General features: G+C 43.2%; 1 protein-coding gene and 1 non-coding gene across 3 annotated transcripts in view; both read right to left on the reverse strand.

Annotated features, from left to right (window-relative positions):
* Window positions 1-1,474: 1,474 nt before the first annotated feature.
* Window positions 1,475-21,244, reverse strand: part of EP300 (E1A binding protein p300) — an 83,801-nt gene continuing 64,031 nt past the window's right edge. The window contains exons 18-30 of one of the 2 annotated variants that reach the window (XM_034987437.1): window positions 20,899-20,987; window positions 18,834-18,914; window positions 16,753-16,809; window positions 14,953-15,030; window positions 12,388-12,455; window positions 11,180-11,330; window positions 10,925-11,071; window positions 10,194-10,307; window positions 9,300-9,465; window positions 8,370-8,534; window positions 7,216-7,377; window positions 5,020-5,301; window positions 1,475-4,785 (exon numbers count right to left, since the gene is read on the reverse strand). In XM_034987437.1, coding sequence (XP_034843328.1) covers window positions 2,584-4,785; window positions 5,020-5,301; window positions 7,216-7,377; window positions 8,370-8,534; window positions 9,300-9,465; window positions 10,194-10,307; window positions 10,925-11,071; window positions 11,180-11,330; window positions 12,388-12,455; window positions 14,953-15,030; window positions 16,753-16,809; window positions 18,834-18,914; window positions 20,899-20,987 — 3,762 coding nt within the window. In that variant the 3' untranslated portion in view covers window positions 1,475-2,583. The remainder of the gene's footprint in view (window positions 4,786-5,019; window positions 5,302-7,215; window positions 7,378-8,369; window positions 8,535-9,299; window positions 9,466-10,193; window positions 10,308-10,924; window positions 11,072-11,179; window positions 11,331-12,387; window positions 12,456-14,952; window positions 15,031-16,752; window positions 16,810-18,833; window positions 18,915-20,898; window positions 20,988-21,244) is intronic. The other variant, XM_034987438.1, reaches the window with a different exon arrangement.
* Window positions 11,498-11,599, reverse strand: LOC117998957. The gene has a single exon (XR_004676161.1). It is a non-coding gene; the product is annotated as a U6 spliceosomal RNA (small nuclear RNA).

Below are 21,244 nucleotides of genomic sequence, written 5' to 3' on the forward strand. Positions count from 1 at the left end.
CTTCAACCCAGCTGTCTTTAAGCTAAAGAGGCTAGAGCTGTGAAAGCTGGCTATTTACTGCTTGGAAATGGGTTAGAATTCTTGAGTGTTTCCCTGTTGCGGGCTCAGATTGATCCTGGGTCCGTAGTACTAGGGAGAAAATGGGAGTCTTTCTCTAACAGGCATTCACCCTCTTCTGTAATCTGGTGTCAGCCAAGTGGACCTGAAGCTGTTTTCCCAACAGGACCCGATTCTCCTTTCCTGGTGGGGTTCCTCCTCACTCCTTTCCACCTTTTCCCATTCATCTTCCCTCCAAGATCTATTTTATCTAAGTAAATTGTGTGCCACACACAGGACTCGAATTTACAACCCTGTGATAGTCACATGACTGAGCCAGCCAGGCGCCCCTCCAAGATCCATTTTAAATACTGTCCTTTCCAGAAACTTGCCCAATTCCCATCAGCAGGTTTCCCCGACTCCATCTGTTCCCCTGCTTACACCATCAACCCTTTCTGTTTTATCTCACTTAAGCATCCCTCCATCTTCTTGCAGGGTTGCATCCTGTCCTTGTGTGCCATCTGGCCTGGCATATGATGTAGGTGCTCCAGGTGGATCTGCTGGACCACGGACCAGAGGCTGGTAGGCACTTGACACATTTTCTGGGATGGTCTCTGATTAACGCTTAGTGTGCAAGTAAACCTTACATTAAGATACTGGCTATTTTTGAGACAATGTAAAATAGTAGAAAGAACAAATAGTTGTTTGAATTAAGCTACTCGAAGATCTTTAGTCCTTAGTAGACTTATCATAGTGTGAAGCTCTAGGACAAAGACAAGGCTTGCCCAATGATGCCAAAGCCATTAGCAGCAGCCTGATTTTTCAGTTTATAGCCAACGGATATTCAGTTGGAGACCAGTAACCTCTTCATTCTTTAGCTACCTAGCACAATACCGGACTCATTGTTGTAATCCCTTAGGCTTCCAGGTTTTATTCCCACACATTTTCCTTTCTTACAACCTCATACCCCCATTGACTTCTTGGTTGGCAGGTAGCAAAACCAAAGTGTAACAGGATAGGAACATATTGTTGCCGTAGCACCAAGTGCTGCTTTTTCAAGAAGTTACTTCTGATTTAGACAGATACATGATCCCTCTGAGGTGCTCATTCTCACCCCTGTAAAATGAGGGGTGATTAGAAGACCAGGAGGTCATCCATAGGGAACCATGTTTGAAGATCGTCCTATATAAACCAGTTAACAGCTCATTTGTATCAAGTCAAATTAGTGAAATTGACATTTAGCTGGTCCTTGGGTTTTTCCCTGAGATTTGGATAAATTTATCTAAATCTATTTGTGAATTCACTTTACGTGATAGTTTAGGAAGACTGCAAGCTAGTGCTTTTGCTTTTTCCTCTGAATCCCATGTATCAGGCACTTACTCAAACTGACGCATTCTAAGACAAAGATGTGATAGCAAAGAAGTAAAACAAGGTCAGATGTCTGTCTCACACAGTTTATTTAACAATAGGTAATAAGAAATCAAATTTAACAGTCTATACAGTGATCCAAAGTTCATATTTATAAGTAATCAACTTTAATTGCATGATTTACAACAGTTGAGGGTTTTTGCTTTCTATTTTCAAGTTTTACAGAAAGTGTGTGTGTGTGTGTGTGTGTGTATGGGGTGGGGGCAGGGTAAGGAGGAAGAAAGCAAGCAAAGAAGAAACCCCAGGGACATTTTGTATGTTAAAATCATCCCACTGGAATCGTTTCTTACCCTCTTTTTAATTTTTTCCTTTGTTAGATGTAAAAATAACGAAAAAAATTCTTTCAAGAAACAGAACCACAATATATAATACATCAATTTGGCAGCTGCCCCTGTATATTTTGAAAAAGTCGTTTTTCTCTCTACATGTACAAATTATTTTAATACTTGAAGTTTTTACGCTCAGACTTACGGAATAGAAAATTTTCTGGAGCACAAAAGTTGACTTGAGGGGAGGAAAGGGGATTTTTTTTTTTTTTTTTTTTTTACATTTTTAAAAGAATGAACATCTTTGCACCCAGAGAAAAAAAATTGGTATTTTAATATATATTTATATATATTTATATATATATAGAATGTAATTTTAAAGTAACATTAACCCCTTTTGTCCTCTGGTTTTAGAAATGTTCTAACTCTTCCATAAAGTGAGGAAAATAGGGAAAAATGTCAACCATCTGCACCAGTAAATAATAACTATTAATATTACATATTTTCATTAATTTAAAAAAAATAATAAAACCTATTGGAGGTGCAAGGCAGGAGCACGTGGGTGGCTTCACAGACCTCAGCCTCCTCCCAGTGCACACTTGAACCACACACACAAGGGGAAAAAAGGCCGGTGGTAACCAGCCATAACAAAAATATATTCTTTGTATTCTATCATCCCTCAGGTTCATCTGGCGTGTTTGCTTTAAACCACAAACAGCTACTGCACAGTTCTTGTGTGTTCCACGGAAAATTGTCTTTTAGGCTAAGAAAGATTCAAAAAAATTGTTTTCAGTACAAAAAGTCTTGTTAAGAGAAAATAATTTTTTTGCTCCCAAAATACTACAAGGTGTCTCTAGTGTATGTCTAGTGTACTCTGTGAGAGGTTTGAATTCAAGTCTGAGTTATCGGTGCTGAGTCCCAGGTCCGTGGCGCTTGCACCATGGAGGTTTGCCATGCCTGGATTGCTAGCGAGCTGAGACAGCATTGAACTCTGGTCCGGGCTGGCAAAATGCCCTTGTTCCATGGGGTTGGCCTGGGCAGCTACCAGTCCAGGGTGTGGAGAACTGGTCTGTGGGGAAACGTGGTGTGGAGAAGGCTGAGGCTGCATCCTTGGGGAAGGGCTGGAGTGGGGGGGCTGGGACTGCGGCCGCGGAGAAGGGACGGGCTGGGGAGAACGCACTTGATTGGAGAGAGAAGAAGGGATCTGCTGGCCTTGGAGGTGTGGGGACTGAGCCTGGCTCGGGAGCATATGCTGCTGGGGGCTCATGGGGTTGGGCTGAGCAGGGGACCCCATCTGTTGCTGGAGGAGTCGTTGCTGATACGCCTGCAGGCTGGCTCCTGCCTCTGCTCCCAAGGCCTGGGGGAGCTGGCCCATCTGCCCCAGGCTCCCTTGCTGCATCTGCTGCATGTGATGCTGCATGCGCGGCTGCGGCTGCGGCTGGGGCGGCGGCGGCGGGTAGCCAACTCCCTGGGGCTGCTGGAACTGGTTATGGTTGGCCATCCCGGGCCCGATTCCGGGCCCCGCTCCCTGCTGCTGCTGCTGCATCATCTGCTGCCGCCTCAAGATGTCTCGGAACTGCGAAGGCATGGCGTTGTGGTTCATGTTCATCTGCTGGCCTTGGGGGCTCATCCCTCCCATGGGCGGCTGGAGCTGCTGCGGCGGCGGCTGGGGGGGCAGGCCGGCCCTCTGGACGCCCGCTGGCATGGGGTTCATGTTCGGCATGGCTGCGTTAGAGTGGACCCCCTGCTGGCCTGGCATGGCAGGCGGCTGCAGCCCCGGCTGGCCCTGGGGCATGCCAGGCTGCCCAGGGAGGGGCTGCGGATTCGAGCTGGCATACTTGGCAGCCCGCTGCTTGATGAACGCAGCCAACAGCTGGGGGTTGGCGTGAAGGATACTAAGCACCTGTTGCTGCTGTAGGGGGGAGCTGGGAGACCTGAGAGTCCGCAAAAGGTTTTGTAAGGCTTGTTGAGACACAGTGCCTGGTTTGAGAGGGCTCACGCCTACCTGGCCCAGTCCTGGCTGCGGAGCTATATTCAAGGGCTGACCATGCTGGGCCACTGACATCATGGCTGGCCTCTGCATCCCAGGCTGTAGCTGCTGGGGCTGAGGCAATCCTCCTTGGACCCACTGTGGCTGTTGCTGCATCCCTGTGGGCCCCATCCCTGGCTCCAAGTGCCCACTGGGACCTCTGGCCATAGGGGGTGGGTTCATACTCATGGGGGCCATCGGAGTCATCTGGGGCATCTGGTGCTGGATCGGCCTTTGAAAAATTTGCACGTGGGCCATCTGGCGCTGCGTCTCAGCTGCCCTCTGAATCTGCATGGCCATTTCCACCGCGGCAGGCGGGGGCCCCGGCAGGGGTGGCTGAGCAGTCTGAGGGGGGGTGGGAGGCGTCACCTGGCCCGCCGCCTTGCCCTGGGAGACAGGGCCAGCAGCCTGAGTCCTGGGCAAGTAGGGCGGCATGCTGTTGGGAGGGGTGGGCTGAGGCTGAGCGGCAGGTGGGGGCTGGGGCGTCTGCGGCGTGGCTGGCTGCTGGCCCGTCGGCGTGGTGGGGGTGGCAGGAGTCGGGGAGGGCAGGCCCTGCTGCTGCCCCACCACACCGGTCCGCTGCATGCTGGCCATCCTCCTGCGGAGCATCTGGGCCTGCTGGAGCCGGTGCTGCAGCTGCTGCTGCCGGAGCTTCTGCTTGATGTTGAGGCAGAAGGGCACCGGGCACTTGTTCTCCTGGCAGTGCTTGGCGTGGTAGCAGCAGAGGGCGATGAGCTGCTTACAGATGGGGCAGCCGCCGTTGGTCTTGCGCTTGCAGCCCTTGGTGTGCTGCACCACCCGCTTCATCTTCTGGCAGGACGGCAGCGAGCAGTTGGCGTTGCGGCACTGGCAGGCGTGCACCAGGGACTGGATGCAGCGCTGGATGCTCAGGCGCCGCGAGTCTCCCGGGCTCTGGGTGGCCGCAGCCTGCTGGCTGTTGCTCTCGTCATCTAACCCGAGGCCTAGTTTCTCCATCTTGTGGTCGTGGTTTTTAGTGTTGTAGCAGGTGATGCACAAATCATAATCCTGGGGGAAGACAGGTGCAGTCAACTCTCCCAGACTTAATACGTATTCTGCTACAGCCCCGAAGCCCCCTCTTAGAGCAAGATCCTGCAGCTCCACCACTAAATCGGTAAGGCCAGGCCCCTCCCACTCTGCACGCCGCCTCCCCACGGACACCGAGCACAGGCCCGAGTCACCGCTGTTCCTGCTGCCTCTCGGGAACCCCGGACACCCCCGCCCCCAGCCCCTGGGGCCTACCTCGCAGACAGTGCAGTGCCAGCGTGTCTCCACATGGTGCTTGCACTCGTTGCAGGTGTAGACGAAGCGGTCCTGGCTCTGGGTGTGCAGCTCCACCAGCATGCACATGGTGGACCACTGGGCTCTTCGAAGTGAAGAGAACTCCAGGTGCTTGTCCCTTGCGAGGGTTAGGAAGGCGTCCCGCCCATCCATCAGATCGCAGGGGATGAGGGGGTCAGGATCGACGATGGGAGGCAGGGAGTTGGCGGCAGGGCCAGCGATGAGACGGATCACAAAGAAGACCTACGAAAGAGACCATCTCAGTCTGACTCTGGAATAAGAGCACCGCATGGCACTGGATCGACAGCAGCAAACAAGTGAGTCAAGCTGGATGCTCGAGAGGCTGCTCACAGACCTCGGGTCTCTTCTCTGAGGAGGACTACAACGGGCCTAAAATTGACATCTTATTCTCGTTTAATAATTCCTTCTAAATAAAAAGGGTCTGGGGATGATACAGCATACATACAGTGGACATTTCACCTCAAAGTGGTCTACTCTAAGACCCAATCCACGGTTGACTCCGAATCTAATCACCAGGGAACAAGTCAGACAAATCCAAATTGAGGGACATTCTACAAAACGACTTTGGGCCTTCTCTTTCAATAAAATGCCCGTATTATGAATGAAAAGAAAGCCAGGAACTGAGAAATGGCAACTCAACCTGACACATAATCCTTGACTGGAGCATAAGGACCAGACATTAGACAGTGGCACTGGGGGAAATTTCCTGAGTGCGAAGCCACAGTGTGGTTAAGGAGAGGAGGTCTCTTTTTCTTAGAAGGTGCTTGCTGAACTACAGATAAAGAAGGTGTAGAAAAGGTTAACAACTGGTGAATCTAAGCGAGGGGTACGGCAGGGGGTCCACTATGCAACTTTCTGTAAGTCTGAAATTTGGGGGATGGGAAAGTTTGTGGGGGTGGGAAAGTTAAAAAAAGCAAAACCTTCTTAGCCCTTGCTGCAGAAACAAGAAAAGTCTTATTCATTAAAGTCTGAAATGACACAACCACCCCTAATTCCCACGACCATTAGTGTAAAGGCTACAACAGGAAGCTGGTATTGCATGTCTATTTTACGTTAATTAGTATGTAACTCTAAAGATGAAAAATGCAAAGGTACCTTCAAGAGATGAGGAACCTGTGAGTAACTGCTGTACTGCCCACTACATTCTACCAGTTTCTCAGAGACTGAAAATCTGTGCCAATTGGCAGTAACACTTGTAATATACTTGGGCAGCAATATTTGAATAAAACAAGATTAAGACATCTCTAGAAAAAGAACAGGACAAGAGAGCACACTGAGTAGAGACACCTCCTGAACAGATGCCAAAAATTAAAAGCATCAAGGGAGGACTGTGATGGGTGTTTGACCTTATAATATTGGGTTTAAGACTGTGGCTCAAAGAAAGCACTCATAAAGCATGGAAGAGCATTTTGAAAACGTGATGCACAGGAAAGCACTGAATCTAACAAGCGGGGAATGCCTCTAACAACTCATTTAAAATAGAGGTAAATAAATAAAACCATCTGGTGACTCCCTTGGAAATCTTTACTATGGCCAACCCTCTAGTAACAATTTTAATGAGTATTTCCGCTGTATGTTACCCTCTAGCTAAGACAATACTCAAGTTTAAGCTAAACTGACAACCTTAGATTCTAATTCCCAACAGGTATCCACTACTTACATCTTCAGACTAAACAAAATCAAAAGACTAGATCCACAATTTAAGTCAAGCCTATTATAATATACTCTAGGGACCTTTCCCAACTATTTTGTTATGCCAGAATCTCGTGACACTAAACACTGCTCGAAATAGCTAATAATAATTAATTGTTGATAATATCAAAATGAGGCACTCACCAGAACTCAGAAACCCTGAGGATTACAAACAGGGTTGGAAAAACTACGCTAATGCTTTTAATGCATGAGACACAATACAACACCACTGAGATTTATAACAGCTACAAATCAAAGAAACCTTATCACTTCCGGTTCTTACCTCCCACTCTAGCTATCCTCTTTTCTTTCTTCTTACCCTCAAGTGATTTCTTCCTTCTAAATTTCAAATGGTCAGGTGCTCACATCTTAAATGCCAACCATGGTGGGCAGTGTTTCAGACCTCCTTCTCTGCTTTTTTCCCCACGAGTGGCTACATCTTACCTCTTTGTGTTTCTCCATCGTGGCATACAGTTTCTGCGAGAGGTCATTGGATACATTGGGCATGCCTGGCTTCTTCTTGTTGCCCCTACTCAGGCTGCTCTTGTTTTTGCTGGTTTTCTTATTATTTTTCTTTTTAGCATTTTTGCTATCTCCCTTTGTCACCTGCAGGTTAGCAAAGGGGACAAAAAAATGTTAACATTTTTGTTAAGTGATTTGAATAATACTAATGGTAAAAGGGTTCTTCTTTTCTTTGAAACTGGAGATTCTAATCTTCTGCCTCTACCAACTCTTTTCACAGACCCCATTTTTTTTTACCTGTTACTTACAGTAGACTAATGTAAGTTTACTAAGGTTTTTGCACTAATTTTCTTCTAGTGAAGAATCCCTATACTAAAACTCTTCAATAAGACAATGGCAGCCTTAGCTTTTTGACTAGAAGAGCCCCAGTTTGGACACCACTCAGATCAATCCATCCTATTCCAGATTTGGGGACAGGGCATATGGAGTGGAAGGGTGGGATACTGAACATTCTAGAATTTTATGGGGCTACCGTAAAAAACAACAACTTGAGAAGTCAATCAATGGATTCAAACTACAAGGCTGGGAGGACTTTACAGGCTACTACTTAAAAGTGACTTTAGTTAGGTCAGACTCAACAGAGACCATGGTAGCTATGCTATGGGGAAAAGCTCCTCAGATGATCCCCCTGCTAAGCCAGATTCTGTATGGAGGACTGGCAAACTCTGGGCCAGGTCTGTTTTCGTATGGCTCAGAATGTTCTGTACATTTATAAAGTAGTGTTTAAAAAAAAAAAAAAAGGTCCCAAATATTCAATCTGGATCTTTATGGAAAACACTTTGGCCAGCCCCCTGCTCTACACAGCTAATTTTCTATCAGTTTTCAGGGTTTCCTTCCTTCTGTTTTCCACTGCCAGAAATCCACCGTCGCAGTTAAAAAGGGGGCCTGATGCTAAAAAGGTCAAAAACCACTAAAACAGAACATTAGTGACTTATCTAAGCCAATTATTTCTTGACCAATTTGAAGAGCTCTTTCACACCTGAGAGCTTTAAGACCAAGTCAAAAGCTGAAGCCCGCTCGTGGATTACATGAGAGAATCAAGGCAGAAGCTGGAAAGGAAAACACAAAGCCCTTACATCTGTGCTCTCGTTGCTGGTGTTTTCTTCTCGCTTTCGCTCTTCCTCCTCCTGTTCCAGTTCCTTAATGCTCTCTTCCAGAACATTGGGCCAGAAATCACCCTCAAAGTAAGGCAACTCCTTTGCACTTGTTAATCGATCTTCAGTAGCTTGTTTAAAAATATCCTGTGAAAACACCCCGGAACAAATAGGTATTTGTTTTTCTTTTCTCAATTTTTTTTTTTAAAGCATTTATCATTCAAAGGCAGTCACAGCTCGTGGACACAAGAAACACAAAGGATTAAAACGTCTTCTGAAAGAAAGGCAGCAGAGATTTTATTGATGGCCCAGCCCAGGGAGACATTTAGTCCTAAACAGTGAAAACCCAAGGTCTGAAGTCAGTAGTTCCGGTTCTGTCTTTCCTCTGCCTATGAGGACAGGGAGGTTACCTGCCTTTACAAAGCCGAGTGGGACATCTTCCTGCTAGGACCCATCGCACAGGCAGAGGCCCCATCAATCATGCCGCGGCCTCTCCTACTGCTGCTAACACAATGCAGTGCAATGTGAGGAATGCCTGCCTTGTACCCATCACCCATCCCCTGATGGAGAAATATGTTCAAAACAACCCAAACCACAAATACGGGAAACTGCATGGCTACAGGCTGCTCTGCTGGGAAAACATCCAGTTCTTGCTTTTCTCCCCAGGAGTAAAAACAGATAAGAAACTTATCTGTTCAAGTTCTTATCATGAGACGCCCTCTAATCATGAATGGCTATTAAGAATACGTTTTTCATCACATCTTTAAAACAGAGATTTGTTGATCTAAGACTTTTAAAACTGAGTTTTTCTTGCTTTGAAAAAGGAATAACAAACAGAAGATTTTTGTTAAGATAGTCAAATGGCAGACTACAGAGAAACAGGATCAGTCCTTGCCCCCCACTCCTCCTGACCTTGTAGTCATGGACGATTCGCTCAGACACGGCCTTGTCAAGCATCTTTTTGTACCACTCCTGCAGTCGCTTGGGCTTGGGTATCTTCTGGTCAGGAGGATGGCAATGGAAGATATAGTCGTCTCCCTCACTTGGGGGACAAGCCCAAATATGCCCTGTTGTATATCTAACAACACAGAGAGGGAATATTGAAAAGTTTATCGTCCATTCCGGAAAGAATGCTACAAGGTGGAGTCAGTACAGAAACCAGTGGTTTTTTCCTAAGACGATACTGCGTGTACAATCCAGCATCAGGCCAGAACCAGGCCTAACCCACAGCACTTAGAGTGGGTCCACATGGTGAAGTTCTTGTGAGAGGCTAACCCGGGATCCCCAAATCCCACATTTGCATTTGAAGACCAAACAAAAGCTACAATGCAAAGGAACATGGATGTGGATCCATTCCAACAAGAGAGCTGAACAGAATGCAAAATGTTAAGGGGAAGAATGTGCAAGGTGAGGTGGTGAATATTCTCAAGCACATGTTTACCTTGAGGTAAGGAATCAGACTCATTTGTTTATCTCCAGACCTTAGTTTGTTTTTGGTTCTGAAATCCAGGTATCAAAAGATCACCTGCAGTTTCAGGTTCTGGCCCTAAATGAGTAACCACCTTCCAATCAAACTGTACCTAACAGCTCAACTAAACAAAATAAAACTAATCTGGAAGGAATATGCCTAGGGTCAAAATATCCATTTCTGCCCAACTGGCAACACTTGAGAAAAGGAAGCAAAAAAAGTCACCTATCTCCATGTTTTAACCTATGTCTCACCACAATACCACGGTGGTAATTAGTTTAAAACCGAATTAGTTTAAGCTAATTGTTTTTAAAGATAACATTTATCAATATGCTTACCCTAGTTTCTTGACGTATTCTAAATATCCAATTAGAATTTCATGATAGACTGCAGTCCTCAAGCATTTAGGACGGAAGAAATGAACACTGTCAAGGTATGATATGTAAACTCTCCTGTATCAAATAGGGAGAAAGAAACTAAGTCAAGTCACATAAGGAGTTCTTGCTGATGTGGCTAAAAACACAATCTCTCTCTTCTGTGCTTTTTTCACCTCATTTACAGTGCACATCACACAATCACAGTTGGATAAATCACAAGACTGTGCACCCTTTAGGGGAGTTTCGTGAGCCTATGGCTCTTATTATAGTCTCTATTATAGTCTCAGTACCCTGTAGTGCCTGAAGCATAGTGTATTAGTATTTATGGATCCAAATGTATTCTGGCAGCATTCTTATTCTGGCCTTTATACTAATTTTGGAAACAAATTCTAAACCATATCCTAACTTTATTTGTGTGACATTCTTTCACATACTTCTCAGGCAGGGCACTTACACAATCTAGATTTAAGCCCATTTTCTGAAAAATAGTCTGCTTCCCACTTCCAATTTCAGGCTGCTGTTCATATCCCCTCCCTTATTACTATGACTGCAGAATAGCAGTATTGAGCAGTGAGAATTTGCATTTCCATTTCCAAACCAAGCACATCAAATAGTTTCTTGCCCATGATGCTTTTTGCCTATTAAACTTCAAACTCCCACTCAAATTGGAAGATAGCTGTGTTAAGTCCTACCTCTGGTTGGGTGGAGGGCAGTCAGAGCCATACTCTTGAACATGCATGCCAAAGAAGCACAAGTCAACACCGTCTATCTCTTCAAAGGCAAAGAGGGCTTTGGTTCGGTATGGAAAGGATTCTGCCATCTCTCCACTATCTACAAACCTACACAATTCAGATTGGAGAGAAAAACGACAACATCTCATTCAGATCAGAATTATCAGCAGTAGCTGTATTAAGCACAAGAGAAGAAAAAGGAAAATTACTGGATACCTTGCTTTCATGCCTGGTTTCACTTCCACAGTTTTGTCAGAAGCATGAACTACCCGAACAGTGACCTCTCCTGACTCAGGGTGATTCTGTCGCCTAAGAAAGTCATTCACACGATTCTCCAGAAAGGTACCAAGCCTGGTGGATGGCAACCCTAGAAACAAAGAAGTGAGAAGTTCGGCAATAACCAAGGAGCAGATTTATTATTGTTAAAAGTTTGACACTTCAGTATCAAATATAATTTCTGCTTTTTCCGTACAAATAGGATAACTTGATTTTGTTAAAGCAATGTGGTCAATACTTGAAAACAATCTTTTAAAAAAAAACATGGACTACTTCATGAACTTGTGTGCCATCCTTGCCTAGGGGCTATGCAAATCTCCGTATCATTCCAATTTCAGTCTATGTGCAGTTGAAGCAGACATGATAGTCAATTTAAAGGGTCTTCCACCCAGCTTTTTTTTTTATTTATTAGAAAGAACGCATGAGCGGGGGGTGGGGAGAGGGAGATGCAGACTCCCCACTGAGCAGGAAGCCCTATGCAGGATTTGATCCTGGGACCCTGGGATCATGACCTGAGCCAAAGGCAGCTGCTTAACCAACTGAGCCACCCAGGCACCCCTCCACCCAACTTTTTATTTGGAAAATTTTCCAATTTCAGAAGTTAAAAAATAGAACATCCACATGCACTTTGCCTCAACTACAGTAATATTTAAAAAAATGACAATGGTTGGGTATTATGAGAAACCTTACAAGAAAAAAAGCAATCTGTAGGTCAATAAAAAACTGCAAAGGCATCCACAAAATTAAACCAAATACCAAATAATGTGATAATCTCAACTGTATGGTACAATCTTTGACTACAATTCCCCCCAACCCCCAAGGCGAGATAGGTCTGAAAGAAGCCTTGCTAATGGTATGGACCAAACTGAGATAATCACACATGGGACGGCAATTCTGGATAGTATTTCTACATGTGGCCCCCAAAATGAAGAATTATAGGGAAAAAAAAACCCCACATATCTTGCACATTTCAAATCCTGATCTTTTAAGTAATCTCTATACCCAACATGGGGCTTGAACTCACAACCCAGAGATCAAGAGTCACAGGCTCTTCAGACTGAACCAGCCACCTAGCCCCTTGAATGGGTTTATTTTAACTATGCTTCACTGAAGTATGGCCAGGATTTACTTGTAAGAATAAAACTTACTTTTAGCAGAAAACTTATTTTCTTTCCTGGTTCGTGCAGATTTCTTTAAGCAGCCATCACAGACAAATCTAAAATGTAAACCAAGACTTTGCTTACACAGCTTACATAAACATTTAAAGTTAACAATATTCTAGTAACACAATCTACCATATATATGTACCAAGTTAAAATTCAAAAGACAACCTGGGAGAAATATTTCTAAATATATAACGACTTAAAATAAGCAATATACAAAAAGCATCTGGAAATCATTAAAGGAAAAAAAAAAAAAAAAGAAAAAAAGCCTAACTGAAAAACAGTCAAAAAACCATGAGGGAATGTGAAGGGCATATAAACTGGTTGACATGTGAAAAGATGATGGACTAGAGATTAAAACAGGAATTTCAGTTTTTGGCCAAAGTCTATATTCCTACTGGTAGGAATATAAATCAGTATGCTTTGAGTAGTACCAATAGATTTAAAAGGTACATTCTCTTTGTCCCAATTACATAAGGATGTGTGTAAGTAGAATTTCTTACAAAAACTTGAGACCACATTAAGTATCAAGTGACTGATTTCAAGTTCCAAGAATCACTGCAAGTCTTTTAACTGTTCTTCTTACCCAACTCTTTAATTAAGGAGAGCACTAAAAAGGCATATCTAAAGATCAACCATATATACATCAAATGAGTGTGATTTTTCCCTGCATGTTAGTTTCTAGAAATGTGTTAATTAGTTACCTCTTTCCCGTGACCCCCAAACCAGTATCAACAATCAAAGTAAAGAGCAGAGGACAGTGCAGAGATCCTATCTTTTTTAAGTTTGTATTTATTTATTCATTTAAGTAATCTCTACCCACAACGTGGGGCTCGAACTCATGACCCGGAGATCAAGAGTCACATGCTCTTCCAACTGATCAGCCAGGCATCCTGAGATACCATCTTAATGAATCACTTCATTTACAGACACCCCCAACCTTGGAACAGAACTAGGATCAACTCCATTCTTGGAGAGTGAAAAGAAACCCACAGTAGTAGACAAGTGTCACAATGGACAAAAATCCACTTACTGTTGTCAAAGTCTTTGATGATGTGCAACTTATGTAAATATGTGGAGAATATTCAGAAAAAGAACACGGGGCCCAAGAACAGCTTGCTTACTGAAGTCTGTTTGTAGTCATTTCTATGAAACTCTTTCACTGGACAGTAGACATGTAACTTACTGTCCAGCCCCTCAAAACATCAAATCCTAACCCATTTCACCATTTAGTAAACCATTCACAGCATGACATTTTCTCAGAGGTAAGAACAGAGCTGCCCCATGGACATCCTCTGTATCTTCTAATTTTCCTACTGTAGCCAAGTATAAGTAGCACTCAAAATCTGGCAAATTTAATTCCTTCTAACAACTCCTTGCTAGTTCCCAGGTGCTAGAGATTTCTTATCTCTACTGATAAACCTTTCAAAAAATATATATATTTTTAAAGATTTTATATATTTATTTGACAGACACAGCGTGAGAGGGAACTCAAGCAGGGGGAGTGGGAGAGGGAGAGGAAGCAGCAGGCTTCCTGCTGAGCAGGGAGCCCGATGAGGGGCTCAATTCCAGGACCCTAGGATCATGACCTGAGCCGAAGGCAGATGTTTAACTGACTGAGCCACCCAGGCGCCCCCCAAAATATTTACTTTTGATGTGTAATGATTATAAAAGAATTTTATTTATTTATTTATTTTTATAAGATTTTACTTATTTGACAGAGAGAGAGAGAGAGAGACAGCAAGAGAGGGAACACAAGCAGGGGGAGTGGGAGAGGGAGAAGGAGGCTTCCCACTGAGCAGGGAAGCGTGATGCAGCGCTCGATCCCAGTACCCTGGGATCATGACCTGAGCCAAAGGCAGATGCTTAACTACTGAGGCACCCAGGTGCCCCAACAAAATAATTTTAAAAACCAGCAAAATAAAATATTTGTATATGGATTAAAACAAGGCATGCAAATTAACAGAAAGATCTGTATTTTTGGATTCTAGCTTAATGTTTTAAAAGTGAATTTTAGGGGCGCCTGGGTGGCTCAGATGGTTGAGCGTCTGCCTTCGGCTCGGGTCATGATCCTGGGGTCCTGGGATCGAGTCCCGCATCGGGCTCCCTGCTCCTTGGGAGCCTGCTTCTCCTTCTGCCTCTCTCTCTCTGTCTCTCATGAATAAATAAATAAACTCTTTAAAAAATAAAAAAAAAAAAAAGTGAATTTTAGAATTTTTAAAAAAGATTTTATTTGACACACAGAGAGAGAAAGAATGTGAGCGCATATAAGCAGGGGGAGTGGCAGAGGGAGGAGGAGCAGACCCTCAATAAAAAGGGAGCCTGACATGGGGCTCGATCCCAGGACCCCAGGATCATGACCTGAGCCGAAGACAGATGCTTAACAGACTGAGCCACCCAGGTGCCCCTAAAAGTGAATTTTAGTTATCTCTCTCAATTCAAAACTAATTTTAGAGACAGTAACTTTGAAAATATGATACAATCATTGCAAAGACAAAAACTTGCTATAATTCACAAAGAAAAAGTCTAGAAAAAATAGTAATGTCTCACCCAGATGGCCAGATGATTTCATGATGAAGGACACAGATCTGATGCATCTTTCTTCCACACTCTGTACATTCAACAAACCTGGAATGAAAAGCCAAAAAGTCAAGATTAGAACCAAAACTTTAACCAAATCAAAACTTTCCAACATTTCCCCTGATTCCGGACAATTTAAGACAGCCAAGATCACATCCAAAGAATTGAATTGTTTTTAAAAAGCTCTTCAGTATTACAGGCAGAGGAAAATTCAAAAGCAATTAAGTCACTGAATGTTACAATTTTATTTTTATTTGAGAGTGCACGACACAGAACTTAAGCAGACTCCCTGCTGAGTGTGGAGCCCAATCACATGACCCCAAGATGATGACCTGAGCTGAAACCAAGAGTCAGACGCTTAACCAAATGCATCGCCCAGGCACATCAAAAATTTTATTTTTAAAAGATTTTTTTTTTTTTAAAGATTTTATTTATTTATTCGAGAGAGAGAGAATGAGAGAGAGCATGAGAGGGAGGCGGGTCAGAGGGAGAAGCAGACTCCCTGCCGAGCAGGGAGCCCGATGCAGGATTCGATCCTGGGACTCCAGGATCATGACCTGAGCCGAAGGCAGTCGCTTAACCAACTGAGCCACCCAGGCGCCCCTATTTTTAAAAGATTTTAAGTAATTTCTACACCTAACATGGGGCTCAAACTTACAACCCTGAGATCAAGAGTCACATGTTCTACCTACTGAGACAGCCAGGTGCCCCTGGATGTGACAATTTTAAATGTGACTGCGGGTAGGCAGTGAAAAGTGAAAGATCACTTCCAAAGCAGTCTGATGCCATCTGGATGCCTGGGTGGCTCAGTTAAGTGTCTGCCTTCGGCTCAGGTCATGATCCCAGGTCCTGGGATCGAGTCCCACATCGGGCTCCTTGCTCATTGGGGAGGCTGCTTCTCCCTCAGCCTGCCACTCCCCTTGCTTGTGTACGCGCGCTCTCTCTCTCTCTCTCTCTCTGACAAGTAAATAAAATCTATAACCAAGTCTAATGCCATCCTACCCATTCTAGGAGTGCCCAGAGTACTAGCACGGTTCAGTACTCTCTGAGTGGCCTCACTACAAAGTAGGGGAGTATGAAGATGTTTGAAAATGCACAGGACAGGGTGCCTGGGTGGCTAGGATGGTTAAGCATCTGCCTTCAGCTCAGGTCGTGATCCCAGGGTCTTGGGATCGAGCCCCACGTCCGGCTCCCGGCTCAATGGGGAGCCTGCTTCTCCCTCTGCTTCTCCCCCTGCTCATGCTCTCTCTCTCTATCTCTGTGTCTTGAATGAATAAATAAAAGAAAATGCACAGGACAGGGATGCCTGGGTGGCTCAGTCGGTTAAGCATCTGCCTTTGGCTCAGGTCATGATCCCAGAGTCCTGGGATCAAGTCCCGCACCGGGCTCCTTGCTCAGCGAGGAGGCTGCTTCTCCCTCTGCCTGCCACTCCCCCTGCTTGTGCTTTCTCGCTCTATAATAAGTAAAATCTTAAAAAAAAAAAAAAAAAGAAAGAAAGAAAGAAAGAAAGAAAATGCACAGGACAACAGGAACGGAACACATGACACTCAGCAGAAGTAGGCTGGAGCTTCACTTCGGCCCAAACTATTTGGGGGATTTAGTGAAACGTAAATGAATATTAACTGTAATGCAGACTTCCAAATTTCTACCATGCATGTTGCACATATGTTGTGTAGATTTATCCTCAGATCGCACTGGCTATGCAAACAAAGAGAATGAAAGGAAGAGGGAATATCAAAGTATATGGACTATTCAAGCAGAACTACTTACAGTTCAGGATCCAGTGTGTCATTTTTTCTCTTGGAAAATTGTTCTTTATTTATTGTACTAAGGAGAAAAGAGGGACACAATGAGAAAATGCAATATGGAAAGATGAGCAATCTGACTACTATTCTAACCAAAGGAACAAATCTTGTAAAAGTGGATTATTTAAATCTTCTAAGAAGATACTGAAGATACATTAAACAGGTACATTCTGGGCTCCCAAAAAATGTACATTTACATAAAGGAATGCCTACATTTTTGGAAAGGACTTTATAATAAATCTATTTCCTCTTAGCGGAAATGGAGAACCCAGGAACTTACAAAATCTTGTCTACTACTCTTAGTATTAGGTTTTTATACCTTTTTTCTTTTTTAAAGATTTTATTTTTAAGTAATCTCTACACCCAATGTGGGGCTTGAACTCACCACCCCGAGGGTCAAATCTCTTGACTGAGACAGCCAGGTGCCCCCAGTATTTACACCTTTTAATATTTTAATGTTAGTGAGCTATGAGAAATGGATGGATGTAAGGAGCTAAACCCCTATTTAAAATTAATATTCACTTCTCAGGGCAGTCTAGTCAAACATTTTATATTATTAAAAAAATCTCAATATTAAAAATACATATTTCACGTTACTTATCGTTACCCAGAAAAGTAATTTTAAAGGGTAAAAATTCTTTATAATATTCACTTTAAAACTTTCACATGGCCTATCCCCAAATCTAGCACACCACATTGCTCACAGCCTTACAGAAGCTAACGTCTTAACCTTCTCTACCTAGAATAAACTTCAGGAGGCCCAACTTTGATTACTGTGATTCCTCCTCACAAAAATGAGGACATCTCCACATTTAAACTCTCTCCTACTCGGATTAGCCTAGAGATTATTCTCTAAATGGCCAAAGTCCTTGCTTCTCAAAGACTGTTCTGAAGACCAGAGGCATAGAAGGACCAGGAGCTTATCAGTAATGCAGACTCTCAGGCCCACTATAGACCTATAGAATTGGAAAGGGGTTTCTATGCCCTTTAGTCTAAGAGATTCACTGTCCTATGGTTTAGATATTATGGGAAGCCGCTCAGCCGTACCAATGTTAAGGCTACCTTCCTTTCCTGCCATAGAAGGAACCTAGTTAGAGCTAGTCAGCCTGATTTATTTAGCCAAGGGTCAGAAAATCTCCTTAAGGTTCAAGGGGACCCAGCATCTACTCCCCAGACTAGCACCCAACTCATTATATTATACTGTAGTTCAAGGGTGACTGAAGGAAAAATTAACCAGTTTTTCCTCAGAAGCCCTATTTTTTTTACTAGTAGTGTAACAATTCCACGCTTTTTGGAATGTTCTGAACTGCTTCTGTTTATTATAGGTTAAACCAGGAAAGAAGGAACTGAAGAATATTAAAAGCGCGCCAAATAGTTCTTTCTTCCTAAAACAGTACACACTTGAAACTCAGTGTCTAACTACATCTTAGCGGTCGGCAGAGCTATTAGCCGATTTAGGCTATGTTTGAAAATTTGTCCTGGCATTCACCACACACGGTAAGAGCTTGAGAGACTGCAGAAGCCCAACCAAGTCTCTTTCTTCTTTCTAGGCCACTCTAGTAAGTGCCTAAACCCGTAATGTGAAATGAATGATTCTCAATGATTATAGTGATTTAGGATTGATAACCTACATGAGAAGCTGTAAGGGAGTTATTTGTTCAATTCCCCTTCAACTTAAAAGTTAATAACGAAGTCCCCTTGAACTACAGCCTGTCAATTTTTAGGAGAGAAGCTGTTTCCTTACAGAAGTAGTATCTAAAATGAACATCCAGTCCAGTGTTGATGTATTTCCCAGATCAGTGTTGACAAAACTTTCTGCTGTGACAGAAATGTTCTCTGCCAACATGGCAGCCACTACCCAAAGATGTCTACCGAGCATTTGAAATGTGAATTTTTAACTTTATTTCCTTTAATTAATTTGTAAATAGCCAACTGTGGCTAATGGCTACTATACTGGCCGTGTAACCCAAGACCACCTAGCAGCTTAAGGATAATCACTTGACAACAAACCAAGACAGCACTTTCCAAAATAATGCAGTTACTTACGTTTGAGGCTGGGAAGGGTCATCCCCCAAAGAAACGCTCTCCCCTTGGATTTCATTGAAACACTTCTCACAGAAATGATACCTGTCGGCAAGAAGGCCATACTGGGGTGAACTGTTCCGTTCACACAACACAGCCCAAGCCAAGCAACGAAGCCACCAATCACAGCAGGCCAAGGAGGGGGACGGGAGCAGAGAGCAGGTCATCAACGGCGACAAGGACATTCAATGATGCAGATTTATGGGCCCCACAGTTTGGGTTTTTTTTGTTTTTTTGTTTTTTTGTTTTTTGTTTTTTGCAATCAAAGCCAAGTGCAGACAACGACAAGCATGAGGGAGAAAAAAAAAACACAAAACAAACGAAGAAATGAGGGATTGCAGGACAACAAAAAACATAAAAGCAAGACAAGACAACACAAAGCAGAAAGCCAAGGCAAAGCACAGATTAGCATTAAATATCTCAAATGGGATCACAAGTAGCAAATGATTTCAGCAAATAAAACAAAAAAGTTTCACTTACACAGACCTACATTCTTTCATTTTAGTAATTAATGCTACTTGATGCAAATAATCAAAAGGAGGGAGGATAAATATACTGGAGAGAAAAGAATTGCTACTCTATTACTGAAACATAGCAATCAACACACTTCTCTCCATTTCCACAACAAAATAAGTAACAAATAAAAATCCACTATGGATACAGAACCAGGAAGCAATCACCTAAAAACAACCCTGAATTGAAAAAAAACCCCACAAAATTTCTTTTTGATCCCAAGGAAGCCACATCAGTTAAAATTTTTTTGTTTTTGTTTTCAATGAAAAAATCTGCACAAGTGCTTAAATACTGATTGTAGCCATCAACTGACATAGCTGAAAAGGCAAAAAGAAAGGCAGTGGTGCGAGCAGGCACATGATTCCATGTTCCTTAGGTACAAAGATTACAAACACTGCAGACCGATGTTAAAAATCCAAAAAACGGTATGTCAAGACTGCAGCATGAGCAAAGTTTCATGCAAGCGGTTTTTTTTTTTTTTTTTAAACGTAAGTGCTTTTAACAACTTGATTCAGTTTACCTAGGTATTAACAGTGAAAAACTGTGGATTCTAATGATTACAACAAAGCATTAGGAGAGTGCACCTAACTTTTTGTAAACAAAACAAAAAGTTTAAGTGACTTTTTCAAAGCTAGAAATGCAACTGTAGCACACAAGTTCAGCAAGAACCACCACCATGGGCTTGGTTTTATTAAAGAATATTAACTGCCCAGCCTTGTTATGACTGTCTCAGAGCCCCAAATAAACATCCTACACAAGTTATATTATAGGCTGATGACTGAAAATAGGAGACAGATCATGCTTAAGATAGATTAATGAATGCCATCTGTGTGATTAAAGCCGTTGTTTGGCCAAGAGAAAATAAGGCAGAGATCCCTAATTTATTAGAACTCTACCATCCACTGGTACAGACCTATTTTTTGGAGATGCTCCTTTTTATTTGCTTAACAGAGGCAAAGGAAAAAACTCTGAAATCCTCTGTTTTCATATGCTCTGAGAAGAACAACTTAGTGATAGGCTGCACACAAAAAGGAAACATTTCCCAAAAGTAACAGCTGGCTAACAAATTTCTGGCTAAAAGTTTTCTGGAGAGTTTTTGGGAAGGAGATAGACTGCAGCAATTTCAGGGACAAGAAAAGACTAATTCGTTTAAAAATTTTCTCAGTTTGCCTCAGGCTACGTGGTAAGCTGTGAAAAGAAAGGGCAATGAGAAGTGGGGGCTGGGATGGAGTCCCATCTATGCCACCAACTCACAAAAAGTTGTTTAACCTCTCAAGGACTTGGGCTCCTGCCTTATAAAAATAAGGAGCCAGACAACTGACACAAGGCTACTTTCTGCTAGAAAACTGTACTGATTCTTCAAACAAAGGCAGAATGCTAAGACCAGAACTTGTGTTGTACAGTTGTTTTCAAGCAAGGTACACATGAACCATGAATGTATGTGTGCTGGTCCATCCGCATGCAGTCCCTGGACACACGGATACGTGGACCATGGTCCACACACAGTCGAGCTTACCTGTTCTGGTAACTGTAGTAAGTGGCATCACGAGGGATTGTGCATAACTGTTTGCCATAGCAACAGAGTGTCTGTGGAGAGAACTCCAACTGCAACAGAAACCATTTGTTAAATAGTACACAGGCCTGAAAGACAAGCTAGAATATTCATAATGGCAGATCAGAAACGAAAGTCACTGAATTCTTAAGTTCTCATTTATATAATGGGCTAATTCAGTTTCCAAGAGCACACACGGAACTAAAACCATTCTAGTATACTGTAGCAGTCCCACTTATCCACAGGCAAAGACCACACTAGTGGATGCCTAAGATCGTGAATAGTACCAAACCCTATATGTAATATGTTC

The sequence above is a fragment of the Mirounga leonina genome, unplaced genomic scaffold (genome assembly GCF_011800145.1).
Source record: "Mirounga leonina isolate KUSES-001 unplaced genomic scaffold, KU_Mleo_1.0 Mir_418, whole genome shotgun sequence".
In the NCBI taxonomy this organism is placed as follows: domain Eukaryota; kingdom Metazoa; phylum Chordata; class Mammalia; order Carnivora; family Phocidae; genus Mirounga; species Mirounga leonina.